Source organism: Rhipicephalus sanguineus, chromosome 2 (assembly GCF_013339695.2).
Source record: "Rhipicephalus sanguineus isolate Rsan-2018 chromosome 2, BIME_Rsan_1.4, whole genome shotgun sequence".
Taxonomy (NCBI): Eukaryota; Metazoa; Arthropoda; class Arachnida; order Ixodida; family Ixodidae; genus Rhipicephalus; species Rhipicephalus sanguineus.
Window position 1 is genome coordinate 123,392,362 of NC_051177.1, and position 21,546 is coordinate 123,413,907.

The window sequence follows — 21,546 nt, forward strand, 5'->3', positions numbered from 1 at the left end:
ATTCGGCTTTTTCGCAAACCTCATGGGTACCTTTCGTCCCCAGCAGTACGATTGAATTGAGGAGAAAGGGCGACAACTTTCGTATGCTTTTAGTAAACAAAGGAAAGCTTTTTCAGTTACTATAGGTAATCGACGCTGTTATACGTGCTTACCTGACACTGAAGCGTCATTAAGTTGTGATAAGGCCCCTGTATATAACCTATACAAACGAAGATGTCTGCCTAAAGATGGTAGGCTGCGAGATCGAGCTACATTTTGGGTCATGTATGGTTTTGAAGAGTGTTATAATCATAAACACCTCAAATTCGACCACTCACATGAATCAGCGAGACAATGACGGACAGTTTAGCTTCAATCATTGAAATAAAACTATACTTCAAATCAAATTAAATCACATCAAGCGTATTTTTTCTCGAAAACACGCGTGAAGTGGGCACTTGCAAAAAAGGTGCATGAAGCAGTAGCTTTAGAAGACACTGCATATAGTGGCACGGAAAAAATAGCTGCACAAGAAGATGCTCAAACAGATGACCGAAGAAGTCTTTTGCGTAAATTCATAGCGCCATATAAACGCAATTCTATGTAAGGTTGAAAAAAGTCAGTTTAAAAGCATATTAAATTTAACTAGACGACAAAAATGAGCGCACATTGGTTCCACAGTCACCCATGTTTTCCAGTCCAGGTTTTATAAACTCTGCAAGCGGATGAGCTGTGTTTCTTGTTAGATCTCTTCTAATCTATTATTGCCCTTGTCCTGAAGAACGCGCCATTTATCATTTCCAAGTTAAAAAAAAATGCAGTGTATTCGTTTGCCACTTCCACTTACATTTTCAAATAAGGTAAACATTCTCTGACAGTAAACAACCAAAACAAAGAAATGAAACTCTACAAAATAAATAAACGAAAAAAACTAAGAAAAATAAATAAATACAAAAACGAGAAATACGCCTCGGCAGCCAATGCACTAAAAAGACCTAACAAGATGCAACATTGTACTCATGCAGCAGCAGTCCAATGAATGAGTTATCTGCCTGTTCTTCTTTTTAACGACAGGAGGCGGATATCGCACCAGGGCCCCTGGTGGTGACTGCCCAGCGCGTGTCGGTGGCCGACCCAACAGTGCCCTACTCGTACGAGGAGATGGTCATCCTCGGAGGGAGGCCGAAGCAGTTCAGCAGCAATCTCTTCAGCATCGCGCTCACGTTTTCGCCCACGGTGATCAAACAATCATAGCATGTACTTTATGCTGTGGGCAGAAATTAATACAGATTATCACCAGTGACCCTTTCATATCCTTAACTCAGTGCGAGTCTAGTGGACTAAACCTCCTAATAAGTTGGCAGGTCTTAACGAGCTACCGTTTCGAGCCCGTTTCAACTTCCGAAACCGTGAGAAATTCCTTTAACAAAGTCCTCGAGACACCCACGTTCAGTCCATTGCGTAATACATGCGGGTGCCGACACCTTGGGCTGTTAAAGGAATCTGTTTTTTTTTTTTACGTAAATTGATAAGGTTAGGAAACATCATATGCACCAACCCAACCGTATTCATGCGTATACGGTCACCGTAGCGCTGTTCGTTGTGCTAAAGATACAAAACTGCAAGGTTGATAGCCCCATATATGGCGGCACCGAAACACATCCGTAAAATAGTCTATACGCGCGGAGAACTTTTCTTGGCCATGGAGCCAAGGTATGGAGCCACCAAAACCAAGGGTACACAGCCAAATTGCGCGAGTGATACCGCTAATGAGGGTAGTCCCACAATTGTGCCCGTATTTTTCTACGGGGAGAATAAAAAAAAAGCTCCTTCATTTTCTAGAAGACGCGCCTTGCGACAGGTTGCAGCGCACCAGTGACATATTTATATACGTTTAAATTTATAATCGCCACTTCGCGTTTTTGCACGTGTGAGACTGTCGTGCCTTTTATCGCGTACCTGAAACGCGCGACGGCGTCTGCATCGTTAGGTGAGCGTCCGTCTCGTTCTGGGTTTTCCATACACTCGCCTGAGAAACTTGCGCCGAACTTCACCCTCAAATGGTCGTCCAAGCAGACAAATCAAAATGCCGTCCAACGCTTATGCCGCGCAGTCATCACATCCCACAGTGGTACGAAAGGCGCACCAAACCGGACTACTTGGCGTAGAAGTATACACATGCAGAGGCTCCGCCCCCGCAGCTTTCCCTTCATGGCCAAGAAAAGAGAGAGAGGGAACCAGAAGAAATAAGCCAGTGCCACACAGCGAAGCTGTAAGCGTGCCACTGTATGTAATTGGCTCGCGAGATCACGTGGTGTCGTAAATTCTCCGATAGATTTGAAATACGCGCTCTTACACTTGATTGGTCAAAGCGAGATCACGTGACCTGCCGTCTCGGGCGTCTTAGCCAGCTCCTCCTCTGAGTTCAGCGAACGCCTCTCGTCACGTGATTTCTAGCGAGATCACGTGGTGTCGTAAACCCGCCGCTAGAATTGAAATGCGCGCGATTACACCTCATATAAATACAAAGAAGTTACTTTGAAGAAAGCAGAGGGGTCGCCCTGAGATAGCACTTTCTGCATACTACTCTGCACTGAAGGTCAATGAAAGAGGATGCAAATGTGTAATCGTGCATGATGATGGTGATGATGCACAAGTCGGATGTCTAAAAAATTAAAGATAAAGGCAATCCGCCCCCCTCCTCCTCCCTTTCCATATAAAAAATTTACTCAGAAATTACAGGATATTTTAGATTTCTTGAGTGGCGATTGGACGCCTTGAGATCTACTCTTAAAAAATTATTAGAGCTGTTCGCTTTGAGTTTCTGCTCGACTCTTGAACAAACAGTATTAGGTATGCGCGTTGCCGTCGTATCTTTCAAAGAGCGCGTTGAAGTAAGCATAAGTTATTGGGACACGCCTTCCAATACACCCGAGGGCTATATACACAGCATACTCGTAAGTAGAATACGCGTACTGTTTCAATAGACACCCAGATCGTTGCATCGTCTCCGGGCATGCTTCTTGAAAAGCAGTTATTTCCCCCGTCTCTGCAATAGGAACCTTGCATATGTATACTTGCCGAAAACTTCACCGACAGTTTGGAATAACCGCTCAAGTCATGATTTGCTGTAGCAATCAGCGAACATAAAAGAAAACAATAATATTAATAACGACTATTAGGGCGCGCTGCAGCGATGAATGCACATGTATATTGATTGACTTTGGGGAGCTTAAAATGTTAACTCAAGTCTCTGCTAGAAAGTTTTGGAGCATGCTCAGGAACGGTTCTGCATCAATGTCACGGAACACTTTGTATGACGTCAGCGTCACACTTCGGACCATTTCGGAAACCATGCGGTTGATGTAAACGACAGCGGGAAATTGCACGCGAGGAAGTTGCGCAATCTGAATTTGTACGCGTTTTATTAAGGCGAAAGCCTTAGACACCACATCAAACGCGAAAATTAACCATCGGCGTCAACAGGAGTGAAGCAAAAAATAACCACCACGTGATGACGTCCCCATGTATGACGTCATCAGGACGTCACAGATCGACAAAATTTGTGATGTGACCATGCGGTGTCATCTAACGTGACGTCACGTGATGACGTCACCACATGGCATCGTCCCTTGGTCAAGCGTGGGCCGATACCGGAGGCAGGGCAAAACTAGGTGAGGTACAAAAAGCTGTGGGAGATGGGGGACAATCAATACATCGACTGAAAAAAAACAAAGAAAGAAAGGCGAAGATGGCTTTCGCCTTCGAGTCGTGTTAGGCGAATGCATAAGGGACCCTGTGAATTTTTCTTTATGTGCCTATGTTGCAATATGTATGGCTTATTACGGCAGATTTGAATTCCTTACGAGACTATAGTTTCCTAGGAAACCTGTCGTAAACCGTGTGCTGCAGGAAATACACGGCGTGGTTGTATACGTTTGTTTTTTACGGTTGCAATTTTCAGGTCTGGATGCTGATCGTCGCCAGCCTTCTGGCGTGTGGTTTGCTCCACTACGTCATCGAAATAGCCTTGGGAGCGGGCAAAGAGAAATCTCGTGGTCCGGGATACTTCATTTGGCATTTCGTCGCCAGCGTTCTTTCAGAGAGTGAGTGCAAGAGTGCGCCATTTTGTTCACCGCTATACTGCCCGATGCATACGATGTCCGCATTAACTAGGACTAATTTCGTCGGCAAACAATCCATGATACTGGCGGTATTACAGAGCCATGGAGTTCCGCGTACAATATAAGGGCACAGGGTGCAAATTTGCGCGTCATTTCTCGTTCGTTCAACGTGGAAGCTAAGAAAGAGAGAGAGAGAGAAAGAGAGGAATAAATTTTAGCTTAGTGACCCAGCCTGACATGTTTACCTAGAAGGGCAAAAAAACGAGAAAAAGAAAGACGAATTCCAAGAACAAACATGAAGAACATACACCTGTCAATGCATTAATGCGCACGAAATGCACTACCGGCAAAATATCAAGGAGAAAGGCTCGTATGACTCATGAATAAAAATACGGGCGTTCGGCGTCGAACACAAACCGTTTACGAAAGTTGGATGGGCCGATCCAAGAGGTAGTGCATCACAGGGCGAGGTGCAGAAGGGTTCAAAAGGGTTGCTTACAACCGGTATGCTAAAGAGGTCATGAACCACTATTCGAAGTGATCATCGAGTTATACCTCGGAATCGGAGTTTATTCCCTCACGAGTCGAGTGCCTGAAAAAAAAAATCACAGCATATCCACGGAGTGAATGATGATGAGTGGGCGAAGCTGCGGAGGTTCATCGGTAAACCGTGAATCTTCCGTGAATTCTGCCCAGTACATCATCACCGACGTGAGATCGGGCGCGTTTATACTAAAGGTTCGATGAGTTATGACGACTTGCAGCGCACTTTAATTTCACATGTACGCTGTGAATTTTCATTGTTTAGAAAAGCATTGCTTAGAAAACATCTGGCGTCTTTCGTTAAGCAGCTGGCGTCTTTTCGTTTTGCTTTAGAAACATCTGGCGTCTTTTGTTGGTTTATTTCATCAATCAACGGCGTTTTGAACAAAATTTTTATTGTTTAATCACGCACAGGAGAAATCTCACCAGGCACTACCTTGGAGGTAAAGAATGGCTGCTAATGGGAATGAGAGACAGAAGAAGTCGGCTTTTAGCTAACGCTGCGAATTTTTTATTGTTCAACAACGCACAGAAAAAATCTCCCACCGGCACCACCTTGCAGGTCAAAGCGTAAGACTGGTTACATACTACGCTACGAGGGACGAACGGGTGCCGCTATAAGGAGCTTCGCCCCTAAAATTTCTCGAATTCTACAAGAACGAGCGGAGTTACAGGGTGGGTCGTGCGCTTAAGCGCTTTCTCTCGTCTCTCGTTTCGACGAACGCGCTGGAAACTACATAGTGAGGTATGGCGCGAGAGAACGGAGTTATATATGTGAGCTCGTCATGACCTTGAGAGCGCGTGATGATACGCGATCGCTCTCTCCCGTTGTGATTCCTGTGCGCATGTGTGGCTCACTGTGTAATGTTAGCAGATTATGGAGCTCTGCGTTAGCACGTGGCGGAACCCCGTGCAAAGAAGCGCAGTTGAACAAAACCCCGCTCTTGAGTTATGTCGGCTATTAGCGAATAACATGCTATCTGTTGTTTGACGTCAAACAGCAGGCGCCAGCATCTCCGAAGAGAGTGAGCACAGGCCGCTGTATGAAAAGAGGGCGCCTGAAAAAAATGGCAATTTCGCGCTCCGCTTCTAAACCCTCTTTGCCGCGCACGACTGCAAGATTTGGCCGAGATGTTCAAAGCGGTGTCTGCTATCCGCCGGATGTGTTATCTCACCAAGACCGAGGGGTAGTTCATGACCCGTTTAAGGCGAAAACCTTTTATGGCTCACGAGAACAAAAACTCGGTGTCCGGTGTCGGCCGCGCGAACAAGAATGGTACCGAAAACCCATAATTTATTGAGTGCCATGTGAGAGCATAGGCTTTCGCCTGTTACCTGCTTATCGTGGCTAATCGAACTGTCAGGATTTAGTTTAGTCTTATGAGGCGCTCTAGCGACGCACAATTCTGACACAGAAGGTCGCCATGGTCGAGAAATGTGCCGCAGTTGAACACATTCGTCGAAAGCTGAACACTGGTCGTTGCCCGTGAGGGAGATTGCCCGTGAGAGAGAATCGTATATAAATACTAGGGGCACACTACGCGCCCCTTCTGGGCGCGATGGTTGTGACGTTGGCATTGAGAAAAACCTTTACTGTATCGTCAGCGCATGTGCTCATCATGAACGTTTAGCAAACATATCTCCTATCATGTTCTCTCAACATGCGACACATCTGTAGCCGACACGAACGAACGTGTCCAATGTCACACAGCGTGTTTTGAGGCTGCGACGCCTGCAAGGGTTGAACCTCTCGCTTTACTCTTTCGCTGCAGCCGTGTCCTGTTGGAGCAAGCCGAACCCCGTCAGCCAGCGTCTGGTCACGGGCTTTTGGCTGATAAGCGTCATCTTGGTGACCACTTTCTTTACGGCGTTTATGAAAGCCAGCCTCCTGGTCAAGCAAGATGTCGAACGAATCTGGGATATAGAGGATCTGGCACGGGAGGAGAAGATACGACCGGTGTTGCTGCGCGGGTCTGGATTCTATCAGGCCATGAAGGTACAAACGAGGCTCGTCACGTTATCAGATATAAACATCATAAATGCGAACAGATAGTACTGCATACAATGTTCTACTAAAGTTTCTTCATGGTCTGATAATGCGATGATGATGAGAACTGTCTACCTCTCTTTGTATGCGGGAAGACCTTGAGACAGCTATAGATAGGGGTCGGAAAACAGCACCGGTGCTACCGCAAATCTTTCAAAACCTCACCTGCGTGGCGAAAAGTTTACGCAGTGCATCATTCTTGCGTTGTTTGCATGCCACGAACAGTTCGATACGTACATGATGTGGTCTATAGCTACGGCTCCCATAAGAGCACGAACATCTCTGTCGACGGCCTTCTGTAAAAGAGAAATAGGTATTCAGTGAGAAGCACGAAAAAAGAAGTCACAGTTTCGCCGCGAGAGCGGAGCGATGAATGCGATAGCAACAAATTGTAATGTTATACGACGCAGAGGTAGCAGCTAACTCCTTTTAGAACCGACCTCGCGTAACTCTGCAAAACGCTGGTGTAAGGGAATACGGCCGGCTTACTGGGATTACTGGGAGCGCGGTACACACAACAGACGAAGGAAGAACCACAGAACACGAGCGCTCACTAACAACTGGTTTAATCACACATTAGAAGGACACATCAATACACAAAGGTGCGCATGTCAAGAAAAGGTATAAGTGTATAAGCCATCAGTGTATAAGCCATCCAGTGTATAAGCCACCAGTGTATAGGCCATCCTTCATTATCACCACATGACTGTGAATTTAAATACATAGATAGTTCTTAGACAAGTGCCTCGATAAAGTGCGCCGCGTGCTGCTCGTGCTGTAATTTTTTTCCTTTTTTTGACATGCGCACCTTTGTGTATAAATGTGTCCTTATAATGTGTGATTAAACCAGTTGTTAGTGAGCGCTCGTGTTCTGTGGTTCTTCCTTCGTCTGTTGTGTGTACCGCGCTCCCAGTAAGCCGAAGAAGTATGAATTACCAACTAGCCCACCTTTCGATACTTTTGGAAGGCCGCTACGGCCGCTCGAGGGAGCGAAGCGGTTTTCGTGCTGTCTGTGGCTTCAACGCGAAGTAAGTAAGAAGAGAATGCACATACAAGGTTAAGATACTTCTAGTAGCGTCTGTCGAGAATCAAAGTTCGCAGTTACTGCCCGAGCGAAAAATCCCCCCCCCCCCCATACACACACACTGGCACCCCAGCAGCAACGTAAGACGCAGCAACACAACACGCACATTTGGACTTTACACGGAAAATGATGGCGAAGGAGTCATTTCCGTGTAAAATACACCTCGAGAGTCCATATAATTGCTATCGAATTAAAACAAAATGCCAGGCCTGCGCTGAAACCGCAGCACAGTCACAGCGAAAGCTGGCAGAGCGGCGTTTCTAGAGCCCGTTATAAGCTCTCTTCGGGCTACAATACAAGTACACTAGAAAGGTACCCACTACGCCATAAATCACAATTTTAGTGAAGTTGGGAAGCACCTACTAAGCCATTATTCGTCATTCTGCGGAGAAGCGAGGCACCAGCTACACGTCTGTAAGGCATTATGTGCACTTTGTTGACGCGACGACTGATGACGATGAAGAATTGTCGCTCAGCCCTTTGTAATGGGTTGGAATCTTTAAAAACGGCCCACCAGGTATGTAATTTGAATTGGGTGACGCCCGGTCGCTATTTCCCTCTCCCGTCATGCTGTATAACATACGTTGACGTGGGAGAGAGACGGAGGGGGGGCGAAGAACTTTACTGAGACCCCGAAGAAATGGATAATGCGCTTATGGGCTTCCTTGGCAACCAATACAAGTGCACTTGCGAGGAACCCACTAGGCTATAAATCATTGTAATTTTACTGATACCCCGAGGAAATGGATCATGGGCTTATGGGCTTCCTTGGCAACCAATACAAGTGCACTTGTGAGGAACCCACTACGCTATAAATCATTCTAATTTTTGAGAAGTAGGGCAGCAGGCACTGTGCCATTTTTCGTCATTCTTCGGAGAGCGTTGGTACCTGCTAAACGCATGTAAGGCATTATGCGCACTTTGTTGATGCTGTGCCTGATGACGATAAAGAATTATGGCAGAGCCCTTTGTAATGGGTTGGAAGCATTCAACAACCTACTCGCCTGGTTACAGAATTCGCGTTGTGCGACGCTTGGTGCTTATTTTACTCTTGCTATATTGCATATGCTAATGTGGTACCTTCCCGACATGAAGCCTGTATTGGACCTTTTTGCGGCGCAGTTTCAAGCACCGGCATGGCTCAGAGGTTAAATACTGGGCTCCCACGCTGAGGGCCCAGGTTCGAACCTCGTTCCATCCTGGAATTTTTTTCTTATTTCGTTTTTTTTCTTATTTCGAGCGATACTGGTTACGGACACCGGCGGCGGCGGACAACTACGGCGCCAAAAACGGCCGGTGAAATGACCTCATAACAGCTTTCGCTGTAAAAAACGCCGGTATATAGTTGGGGAATGTAAAACTATTACGTTTAGTTTGTGGAGGCTGGAAGCGTTATGCGGGACATGACAGTGACAACGAAAATAGGCCCACAATTTAAATGTATTTACTATCGCAATTAAGTACGAACAAAGCGTAATGAATGTGTGAAAACACAAAACTGGTTTATATGCCACGTTGACGCTGACGCGAGGCAGGGATTCAGTATGCTTAGATCATTTTTCTTAACACACGAAGTTCTAGATCGCATCTGAAGCGTACCATGGAGAGGTCACACTGGCAATGCATGTTACAGTGCTCCCATGCACGTTACCTTCCAAAGTGGTTTTGCTTAATTCACGTCCGGGTCGCCGGTCCAACTCTCCGCTGGGCGTGCGCAGTTCACGCGCGTGGAGTCGTTCCAGAAGGTCTACCGGCGTCTGGTGGAGCAAGGCGGTGCGCTGCCGGCCGCACAGCTGTTCAGCTTCTCGACGCTGCAAGACATCCAGGCCGAGCGTGCAGCCATGCTCTTCACGCGTGTGGCCATCAATCGGCGGCTGCACCGCTACTGCCCGATGCTGCACGGCGAGTTCTACTACGCCCGGCAGCCGGTCACCCAGGTGCCCATGGCCATGTTCGTGCGCAAGGGACTGCCCAGGGCCGTACGACGTACGCTGGACGCCAAGTAAGACATACTTTAATTAAATGGCTTCACGACAGTGCCTTGCAGTGCAATGCGGTAGGCCGCATAGTTATCGCTCTGAAGTGGCTCGCACTCCTGTGCACCGAGAATGGCTCTTGCAGAGGATAATTTATTAGAGCAAACGACGTAGAGAGATGGGCCTCTGATCAGAGTTCTCTGTAGCCTGATAATGTGTCCATGCAAGGATGCAATGAAAAGAGTGGAAGAAGAGAGGCACGAAATGTGATCACGGGAACAGACTGCTACTTCTCTGGAGAGACATAAATAGTGAGAGAGCTCTTTATTGCAATGTAGAGTGATAAGCCAGCCTACATTTGATTACTTGCAACACTACAGGGAATAGGATGAAGGGAAGAAAGGCCTAAATAGAGTGCGGGTAGAAAGTGATGTTAACTGGATACAAACTATGCACAAGCATGTCATGCATTAAAGCCGGTGGCCTGAGAACTGTAAGCTCTCTACGAGTACAAGCACATGGCGTGATCCACGCACAATAATCATTTTTATCCTTGTTTACTTTTACTGAACGATGTTCACCATGCGCTGGCCTTGAAACTTGCTTAGCACAATGAACCATCTTTATCATTATTCCTTATTCTATTTACAGGTTTTATCCTGGTTTACATTTCATTCATAATCATGTTTCAATCTCTCTTTTGAAGTTCTTAGACGAATATTTGATTCAGGTTTCGGTGCCTTCGTTCTAAGTCGTTCTCGGCGAAGTTCGTATGACGACCATCTTCGTAACCCCTTTCGTAGACCACGTTCGTATGCGTCTTCGTCGTGCTAAAATACTCTCATTGGTGTGCTTAAAATCTGACGAGTTCATTTCCTTTCGCCTCGCCGTCGCAGGCTAGGCCAGATGCGTGAGGGTGGACTGCTGGACAAGTGGTTGGCCGAGATCTCCGCTCCGGGTTGCGAGTCCGTTGTGCCGCAGGCGTCGCCATCTCCGGAGTCTGACGAGGGAGAGGCATCCGCTAGCCTTGAACACTCCCTGGCCACGTTTCTGTTGCTTGGCCTTGGGCTAGGCCTCGCCGTCATAGTGCTACTCCTCGAGAACCTCGCTCACTTCCTCGCTACGAGAAAGCCGCACGCGGAGAGGACGCGGCGACGCTGGATAAATGCTGCCCCGCGCTAGCATAGGGGCAACAGAATGGCGCCGTAGTGAGATTGAGACCAGGGTGGAGGGGAGTGGGCGGGCGGCTAACCCCCCCCCCTCCCCTTAGAATCGCTTGCCCCACCTTCCTCACTCCCAAGAGCAAGCATTGTCAAACACAACGCATATGTTTCCCGCCTCCCTGCTCCCCCACCCAAAGGAACTGCACTTGTCGTGTGTGCCCCCCACCCCACAGTAAAAAAATCATGGCGCCCCTGGTGTTGCGATGAGGGAAATGATGAGAGAGAGAGAGAGAGAGAGAGAGAGAGAGAGAGAGAGAGAGAGAGAGAGAGAGATAAAACCAAGTGCACATTCGTTTAGCTGTAGAGGTCGCACGCATAGGAAGGCAAACAAATGAAATAGACTGCAGCGTTGATCGCGACTCATATATTGCACAGCCACCTGAACGAGCCCCTAGTTACTAAGAACACCTCCAAACGTCTGTGACACAGATATGGCAACGAGACATTCGAGTGAAAAGCTTTACGATTTCAGGCAGGGCGCCTCAATGTGTCCGCTTCCTCCGCTACAGGGTGGAGACACAGCAGGGGCGTAGCCATAAATTTTTTTCGGGGGGGGGGGGGGTTCAACCATACTTTATGTATGTTCGTGCGTGCGTTTGTCTGTGCGCGTGTATATATACGCAAGCAAAACTGAAAAATTTCGGGGGGGGGGGTTTGAACCCCCCCAACCCCCCCCCCCCCTGGCTACGCCCCTGAGACACAGCATCTTGCGGGCACCATCTTGGTTTGAAGGTTCGCGTTCGCTGGCACTGCCCGTCGTGAAGCAATGAAGTGGTTTCAGTAAAATGCGCAGAAACTGGGCTCAGTTTATTCCTTCTGCCGGTAGAGCTTGAGGATATGTCCTTGGTGAGGCTTTTATTATTAAATGCTAAGCATTTCTTGGCGAACCAATGTCAGTTCGTGCGTATCTGTCTGTCTGCATGACAGCCTACGTATTCGTTTCCGCGCGGCCGTTTCATTAACTTGATGTATACCAAAATTAGCATGGCACGTCAAGAGCATGAGATGAATGTGACAGGTCATAGCCTAAAAAATTGTCATGCATCTCATGTACTTCATGATGTACACGACGCGGTCTTGATGCTCTCGCGGTGGTTTTGTTAAGTGGGTAATTACGAAAATTAGCAGGACATGACTTGGGTGCGCAACGAACACAAATGACAGGTCATAACTTGAATATGATGCCATGCATTTCATGTACATAATGACATACATGACACGGTCTTGGAGTTTCGACACCGTTTTATTTACTTGATATACATACATCGCAAATGGCACAACGTTATACATGTATGACAAAGAGATTACAGATCATGATATGTATACGATGTCATGTACGTCACGACATACATGATGCACACGGTCATAAGGATTTTGCGGCCATTTAATTACTTTGATGTAAACCAAGTTGTCATGACGTGACACTAGTGCATGAACAATATTAATTCGACTCAATTCGACTAATTCGACTCAAGTTCGACTCAATGATACGTTGCACTCAATTAGCGTATGGTGTGAAACATGGGGATTGAAGCTTAATACTTCGAAGACTGCGTGTATTACATTTAGCAACAAAAAAGAACCCTTGGAATTTTCTTATACTATTAATACTGCTTACATTAAAAAAACCAATCAAGTAAAGCATTTAGGTGTTACAATTACAAACAGTTTAACTTGGGAAACACATATAGAAAATGTGTGCAGCAACGCGCTAAAAAAGCTCGCATTTTTGAAACGAAAATTGCGTCGTACGTCATCAACCGTAAAATTAACTGCATACAAGACTCTCGTCAGACCGAAATTAGAATATGCGGATCTGATATGGAGCCCGCATCAAAAGTACTTAATCGGGAAATTAGAAAGAGTGCAAAATCTGGCCTTGAGGTTTATATACACCACATACTCGCGTTTTTCAAGCGTGTCCGTTCTTCGCGACAGGGCAAAATTGAAAAAACTAGCTCATCGCAGAAATGTATGAAATTTTTATATCAGCTGTACCACGGTCACTATAAAATTCCTCGTGAAAGTTACTTAACTGAGCCCCCCATGCGGTCGGGTCGTACAAACCACAACAAAACCGTTAAACAGCCATTTAGTAATCTTAAAATACACCAGCATTCCCTTTTTCCGCATGCAATATCACTATGGAATAAATTACCCGAAGAAGTAGTTAACGCTAATACAACAGAATCGTTTGTTCAGTTTTTAAATAACCTTTCGTTTGACATGTAAAGCTATGTTATGCTGAACAGCTATGTTGGCAGTTGACTCCCACCGTTCATTTTTTATGTATAGAGAATTTACCTCATGTGTTGAATTGTTGTATGTGCATGTTTTATCACGGTTATAATGTTGTGTGTTTGGAATTGCGAAGCATATGTTGATTGTAGTTTGCGTTTGCTTTACCGGTAATTTAGCGACTGTTGTAATCAGTATTGTTGTTATTGTTTATGTTAATGCTGTTCCCACTCCTGCTTGGGCCCGAATAGGGCCTGCAGTATTTGTAAAATAAATAAAATAAATAAATAAAAATAAAATTAGGACTCATGACATGAATGGCATGGCATGCTTGTCACTTCGTGTCATACATGACAAGACGCCATCGCGATGTCGTAGTGGCCACTTCACTGCATTTCTCTTAATAAAACGGACATCAAATGATATGCGTGCATGACGAACATAACGGCAGGTGACGACACGAATGCTCATGACATGCATGTCATGTATATCGTGACATGGATAACACAAGTGATATGATGCAGACGCCTTTCGTAGCGTCTGGTCAAAGAACTGATGCAATAAACACCAACGTGCTTAGAAAGAAGAAGGCGAGTGTTCACAGTACTCGACATTGCGGGAATTCCAAAGGCATGCGCAGTCCAGATGCAGCATTTGAGCAAATGTGGTATTTGGACGTCGCATTAAATTGCAAGGGTCTTGATACACTGACCTCTGCATCATGCACACTCGTGATGTGAGTCTTTGGGAAACTCGTCATTGTATCAGTGTTAGGCCCGTTATTATTTCTACTTTACATAAATGACATTGCTGACACACATAATGGTGAAATAAGACTGTACGCAGACGACTGCGTGTTCTACTTTGTTGTTAATTTTACTAACGATCAACTGCAACTGAAAAATGAACTCATGGACGTTTTCAGTGGTGTAATACATGACAAATGTCAGTAAACCTTAAAGGAACACTAAAGAGAAACAATGAATTGGTTTAGATTGATAAAGTGTGCTCGGAGAACTCTCGTGTAGTTTATTTCACCACCATAGGTTTATTGTTAGAGAAAACCAAGTTCAAAGTTTCATTTTTAAAATTTCGCGCCCAACTTTGTAATTCGTGACGTAAAAGACTTCAAAGAGCATTTAACATATTTTGGCGCCACTGGCTCGACGAAATTTCCACAAACTCGTTATGTCAAGCCTCTGGCCCCCTCAAAGGACAATGCACTTCGATTTATCCGATTAGGAACTAAGTGGGCCCAAGCAGGCGCCGTCGAAAATATGTGACGTCACGGCAAATGGTGCGGGAATTCCAAGGTGGCGTCGCCACCTGTATTTTCTTTTTGCGCGTTTTCTTGCTTATTAAGCGTCTTCGTGCAGAAAGCGTGGTGTTTTTGGTATCGTGGAAGACTACTTTACTAATGCGAGAAAAATCGTTTTGCTCTTTAGTGTCCCTTTAAGATAAGTGTTGTCATGCCTATAATAAATAGAACACAAATAAACTCATTTGACTACGCAATTAAAGGGTAAGTAACATCATATGTCGTGTCGAGCGCTATAAGTACCTTGGTCTTCACATTCGCAGTGATCTGCGCAGGAATGACTACATAACAGAAATCACTAACAAAGCAATGGCTTCGCCATTCCTCATGTGGCACAAAGCTTAAAGCATACGGAACTGTCGTCTTATCTATTCTTGAGTACGCTAATATTTTTAGGGACCCCGTTTCTTATGTGAATAAACTAAAAGTATAGAAATGTTTCAATGATTGCTTGCCAGCTCATTATCTAAAGTTCTTTGTATATGTATTTTGTGCCTTTCTCTTATGATTTTCCTTAAGCGAGTAGTATTTATGTTCTTAGCACCCTCTGCTGCGTCGCAGGTCTGACCGCCGCCTTGGTCAGTTGCTTCGCAGCCGCTTCGCAGCCGCTTCGCAGCCGCTTCGCAGCCGGTCAAGCCATGAAAGCCTCAAATGCAACAGACAAAATAGAGCTGGCGGAGCTTTCAAAGTTAATCAATAGGGGTAAAGTAGCCGACATAAGAAAGTATAATATGAAGAGAATTGAGCATGCTCTAAAGAACGGAAGAAGCCTCAAAGCTACGAAGACAAAACTGTGCATAGGCAAAAATCAGATGTATGCATTAAGGGACAAGGAAGGCAAGGTCACAACCAATATGGATAGAACAGTTGAGGTAGCGGAATAGTTCTACAGAGATCTGTACAGCAGCCAAGACAGTCAGGATGATAACGCAAGAAGCAGTAATATCCCAGAGGAATCCGACATCCCAGCAGTATTGACAGGAGAAGTAAAGAAAGCCCTAAAGGGAATGCAAAGAGGCAAAGCCGCTGGTGAGGATCACTTAACATCAGACCTGTTGAAAGACGGTGGAGAGATTATGTTAGAAATACTGGCCACCCTGTATACGAAGTGTCTCTCGACGGGGAGGATACCAGAATCTTGGAAGAATGCCAACATCATCTTGATCCATAAGAAAGGGGACGTCAAGGACCTGAAAAATTACAGGCCCATCAGCTTACTGTCCGTTGTCTACAAGCTATTTACAAAAGTAATTGCTAACAGAATTAATACGACATTAGAGTTCAATCAACCAAGGGACCAGGCAGGATTTCGTACAGGCTTCTCAACAATAGACCATATTCATACTATCAATCAGGTGATAGAGAAATGCGCGGAATACAACCAACCCCTATACATAGCCTTCATAGATTACGAGAAGGCATTTGATTCGGTGGAGACATCAGCAGTCATGCAGGCACTGCGGAATCAGGGCATCGACGAAGCCTATATAAACATAATGGAAGAAATCTATAGCGGATCCACAGACACTATAGTCCTCCATAAAGAAAGCGACAGAATCCCAATAAAGAAGGGCGTACGGCAGGGAGACACGATCTCTCCAATGCTATTCACCGCGTGTTTACAGGAGGTTTTCAGGGCCCTAGATTGGGAAGAATTAGGGATAAGAGTTAATGGAGAGTATCTCAGTAACCTGCGATTCGCTGATGACATTGCGTTGATGAGTAACGCGGGAGACGAATTACAGCTCATGATTACTGAACTGGATACGGAAAGTAGAAGAGTAGGTCTGAAAATTAATATGCATAAAACTAAAGTAATGTGGAACAATCTTGGCAGAGAACAGCGCTTTGCGATAGGTGGCGAGACACTGGAAGTTGTAAAGGAGTACGTCTACCTAGGACAGGTAGTAACCGCGGAGCCGAACCATGAGATTGAAATAACTAGAAGAATAAGGATGGGATGGGGCTCATTCGGCAAGCATTATCAAATCATGAATGGTAGTCTACCACTATCTCTCAAGAGGAAGGTATATAACAGCTGCATCTTATCGGTACTTACCTACGGAGCAGAAACCTGGAGACTTACAAAGAGGGTTCAACTGAAATTGAGGACGACGCAGCGAGCGATGGAAAGGAAAATGATAGGTGTAACCTTAAGAGACAGGAAGAGAGCAGAGTGGGTCAGGGAACAAACGGGGGTTAAGGATATCATAGTTGAAATGAAGAAGAAGAAATGGATATGGGCCGGGCATGTAGCACGTCGGCAGGATAACTGGTGGTCATTAAGGGTAACTGACTGGATTCCAAGAGATGGCAAACGCGTGAGGGGGAGACAGAAAATTAGGTGGGTAGATGAGATTAAGAAGTTTGTAGCAGCAGAAAGCACAGGACAGGGTTGATTTAGCGGAACATGGGAGAGGCCTTTGCCCTGCAGTGGGCGTAGACAGGCTGATGATGATGATGATTTATGTTCTTGCTTGATCATGTGTTTCATACATTTTATGCCACTGTTCTCAGTTAAAAAGTCACAGTTTCACCGCAACGGCGAAGCAATGAATGCGATAGCAACAAATTGGAATGTAACGCGAAGAACGGAAAGCAGCTCGAAATTTCCAGCGCGTCGCTCAAGCGCAAAGGACGCACGAAAAACACACACAAGACGAGCGCGAACTATCAAGTGTCGCAGTTGTTACTTATTTCTGTTTGAACAGCGTGCTTGTTTCGCAAACGCGGCAGCTGCAGCGAGCGAAGTCACCTTCGTACGCTCTGTAACTGCAGCGCGGACATCGCGGTGAAAGCACAAGACATACAACCCCCCTCTTCCCTCCACGAGATAAGCGCAATAAGCGCCCACGCAGGCGACCACGCCCTGTAGGTCGAAGTGCACGGAGGCGTGTGCGCGACGCTACGAGCGGGGCGATGGCCTTTAAAGCGCGCCCCTCGCGCACTTCGCGCCATCTCGCTGGTGAGCAAGAAAGCACGCTGAAGTAAATGGTGTATATAAATAGCTCGCCGTTAGCATGCTGAAAGACGGTACTCTTCTTGGCCTAGCCGTCTAAGGCCGCGCGCTGCGGAGCGAGAGGTCGCCCGTTCGATTCCGCGCGTCGGAAAGTTTTTCTGAATTATTTTTCTGTGTGGATATATATAATATATATATATATATATATATATATATATATATATATATATATACACACACATACGGGGCATGACAGCGACGCCGCCGGTAAAAACCAGCTGAGAGTGTCCATATAATTGCTATCGCAATAAAAGTTTGTTTTATTCGCTATTGCAACACACTCTGCAACAACTCCACGGGAGTCAGCAGTATATTCAAATAAATAATAAATAGCGCCGCTAGTCTGGAGGTGTTGACGCACCTGTCTCTAACGGCGCTGCCGGCGAAATTCTATTCTACGAGACTAAAGCGCCTTCTCGTAGACGCACACTGCCTCGGTTCACTTGAGCAGGGGCTCAGTTCCAAGAAGCCAGGCGGAACGACATCCGTCAGCTCCATGCGGGACCATGTGGAGGGGCGTCACGGAAGAGAGGCGTCCATGGAGTCGTCAATCACTAGGCTTAGCGGTTGGCAGTCCCGGTTCTTCTTCGATGACGCCGCAGAACAGCCTGCGCCTAACGGATCTGCGGCCAGTGATTGCTTCATGGTCTGCTTGCCTGTTTTGAGTCGCGTGGAATGTGTAGTAGTCCCCCAACACTGTGCAGAGGTCGACCTCTGGGGCTACTGAAAGTGTCGTCTGGCTCCACACTGTGGCTGCGTGGAGCTCTCGTCCCGGTTGTATGCCACTGTTCTCACCAACGAAGGCCGGAGTAGGGCTCCTGACCCTCGATGGAGGCTCCAATGGCGACGGGACGATTTCCTGGGATGAGAAGAACTGGTCGATGGTCTGCTGCAAGCGCTCCTCAAACGGGTCGTAGCGATCTTCTGGCTGGAGAGAACTTAGCTCTTCTTCATCAATGTTAACCGGAAACAGGACGGCCATCTGCTCGATTGACCACCTGAACGAGCGTGACGATGCCAGTGTTTCTGGGCTTCTCAATCGAAACATCGACGGCGAGCAGAGTCGTTGACTGAGCTGTTCTGCTTCCATTTCGAAGGGATTTGTTCTGTTGTTGCTGCAGATGCTGCTGCTGCTGTGGCGGATGCCGCGTCTAGTCTGCGGCTCCTTACTCGCCATTGCGCTGCTCCCATCGCGAGGGAATTCGGGCTCACCGAATGAGAAACCAACCTCTTCACCGTCGGTGCTAAAGTCACTGCTGCTGGTGCTGCTGCGCAGGAAAGACTGCGGAATTTCGGCCATTGTCGCGGCTACGCGAACACGATTCAGTCCCCTCGACATTCGCCGATTCGGTGCTATGCTGCTGCCACGTGCGAAACGGGGCTTGCAAAGTACCCAGTGTATTTCACTAAGCTGTTGTTGCCAGAGTAAGGCGCATGCTTTCAGTGAGAACCGTGAAAGCGTTGCATCTCCGTGGGACGTTGCCGGTAGCCTTCACGGGTGTACTTGGACGTTCAACTGCCACAGTGATAGCACCAGCGGTCCCTCAGACTTCGGTGCCTTTTGGTGTCCAGGTTGACGTGACAGCACCTGGTAGAGCTAAGGATACGCTGGCCCACCTCGACGTGGTTTAGACGTAGATGTAGATGTAGATCAGAACCGCAGAAGCAGCGTCGGCTTTCAGAGCGGGCACGTGAAGTGGCGCGAGCTAATGGCGGCGTGAGGGCGGAGTAGTAGTAGTATCCTCTACTGCATGGCTCATACCCACTCTGGGGAATTGGCCAAAAATTCATCTCATTAAATAAAAAAAAGTATTTTGAGTATTGAATGTTGATGCCAATAAAAAAGAATAAATAAATAAATAATAGTAATAAAAAGACGTACGCACTGCGAAATAGTTTTTCAAACATTCAGACCAGCCACTTTAATAGTTGTCCCGAATAGGAATTAGAATAAGAATAATAATAAGAAGAAGCACAATAATAATAAAAATAATATTAAAGCTTTTTTTCTATTACAATATTACTTATACAAGCGGGAATTTAAAGTCGTATTCGTTTTGTTTCGTGAAGGTATCTACACACGGCATCAAACACATTCCTGTGGCTGAAGCCCAGAGTTGAAGCACCGAAGGTAAGCACATTGTCAATTGTGAAGTTCAGCCCCAGGTTAATGAATGAGATATCAAGAAGTCTTTTTCTGAGTAATCTGTATCGGCGACATGATAAAAAATAGTGCTCTATTGATTCCATTTCTAAACAAAAGTGACATAGGGGCGATATCGCCAGACCAACCCTGTGTGAATAAGATTTAACGGGGGCACACGACATCGTAGTCTAGTTACTAATACTTCCAATTGTCTAGTATGACACCATTGGATCTTCCACGGAAATCTTAAATGACTAAATTCTGCCCTAGCTGTTATTAATTCTATGGCGTCTGCACGAAGTGAAAATTTTCTATATCAAATCGCAGTTATACTGGCCACCACAGGAAGGACAGAAAGAATTAGACCATTCAATGCAGCTCGCGCTAGTGAGTCAGCCATTTCATTTAATTCTAATCCAGAGTGGCCAGGTACCCATAATAATTTTAAGAGCTTCAGCTGTGGAGGAATTAGCGTCAGGAACGTCTTTAGGGCAGTTGATTTTGACGTTATGTAAGGGACGTGCATACTGACATGGAGTCTGTTATTATTATTGCACTATGGGCGTTCAAAGCTAGTTTACGCAGGGTTTAGAATAATTGCCAAGAGTTCAGCTTCAAAAATGGGGGTGAAGTCCGGTACTCTTAATGAAAATGACCAGCCAAGCGAAGGGGAGTAAATGCCTACTCCTGCCTTTTCGTCTATTACTGAAGCGTATTACTGAAGCGTCTGTGACTACTACATTATTTGTTTCCACGTGTGGAAGATAATCTTGCAGCCGGCTATTTAATACCCTGTATGGTTGAAATTTAGGTTTAGAGAGGAAAATCTCATCATATTCTATGTTTAGGTTCTGATTGGACACATTTGCTGCAGGCACATCTCGAATTTTCACGTTTATTCGGTCTAGCTGCTTCTGAACAAAAATAATCTGTGGTGTGCGAAAACGTGGCCAATGAGCAAGAAAAAAGGAGTATTGGTCGTTTATAAAAGCATATTCAGATCGTCTTAACGGATAGCTATAAAATTTAAAAAATGCCTGCACCGTTAGGATGCCGAATCAACAAGGCAATGTTGGCAGTCTAGCTTCCTGATATATAAAAATGTTAGCTACAAACCTAGGGAGCCCTAGACATAATCGCGAGGCTTCTCACTCCAGCATAATCACAGGCTTAAGTTTGTAAGCAGGGCCACCTGAGAACGGACGGACGGGCGGAGGATTGACGTATCGTCGTTTTCCTCGGCCTCACGTAAGTGACCCTTAACAAGATTGTAAAGAATACAGAAAGCTTTGGATAATTGTTTGACACTACATACATAAGCTGACTGTACAGAACAGGCAATCAATCGAGTAGTAATAGGATAAAACAAAACAATTTCTGCAATAAAGGTGTTTTAAATTGATGATGATGATCATGATGACCTCTTACTGATGACCCTTACCCACAAAGGGGGATGGGCCAAGAACCGGGCGGCAGGATATTTGAGGAAAATACTTATGAACCTAAAGATAAACGCTGTAACTTTAGACTAAAAAGAGAAAAGAAAAAAAAAAGAGCAGCTAATACTTGAAAATTCTGTAGAGCGAACAGTCAGACTAACAGATGTGATGTTTGTAATTAATAATGAAAATAAGCCAATATACACTAGCATGGTGATCTTTTTGTTTCCTGTATGTAATCAAACACTGCAGAGTGGACCTCCCTGTGGCTAAAACCTAATGTAATGCCACCAAATGATAAAGTTTGTGCAACATTGATTTTTAATCCTAACTTATGAAGGAGAGGGACGAGGCATTTTTTTCTCTGATTAGAATACCGGTGACAGAATAAAAAGAAATGCTCTATTGTC

General features: G+C 45.7%; 1 protein-coding gene across 1 annotated transcript; it reads left to right on the forward strand.

Annotated features, from left to right (window-relative positions):
* The first annotated feature begins 527 nt into the window (after window positions 1-527).
* Window positions 528-10,935, forward strand: LOC119381850 (uncharacterized). The gene is made up of 6 exons (XM_037649604.2): window positions 528-548; window positions 1,054-1,215; window positions 3,944-4,085; window positions 6,419-6,642; window positions 9,496-9,779; window positions 10,650-10,935. The coding sequence occupies exons 1-6, from the start codon at window positions 528-530 to the stop codon at window positions 10,933-10,935; spliced, it is 1,119 nt and encodes a 372-aa protein (XP_037505532.2).
* The last annotated feature ends 10,611 nt before the right edge of the window (window positions 10,936-21,546 follow it).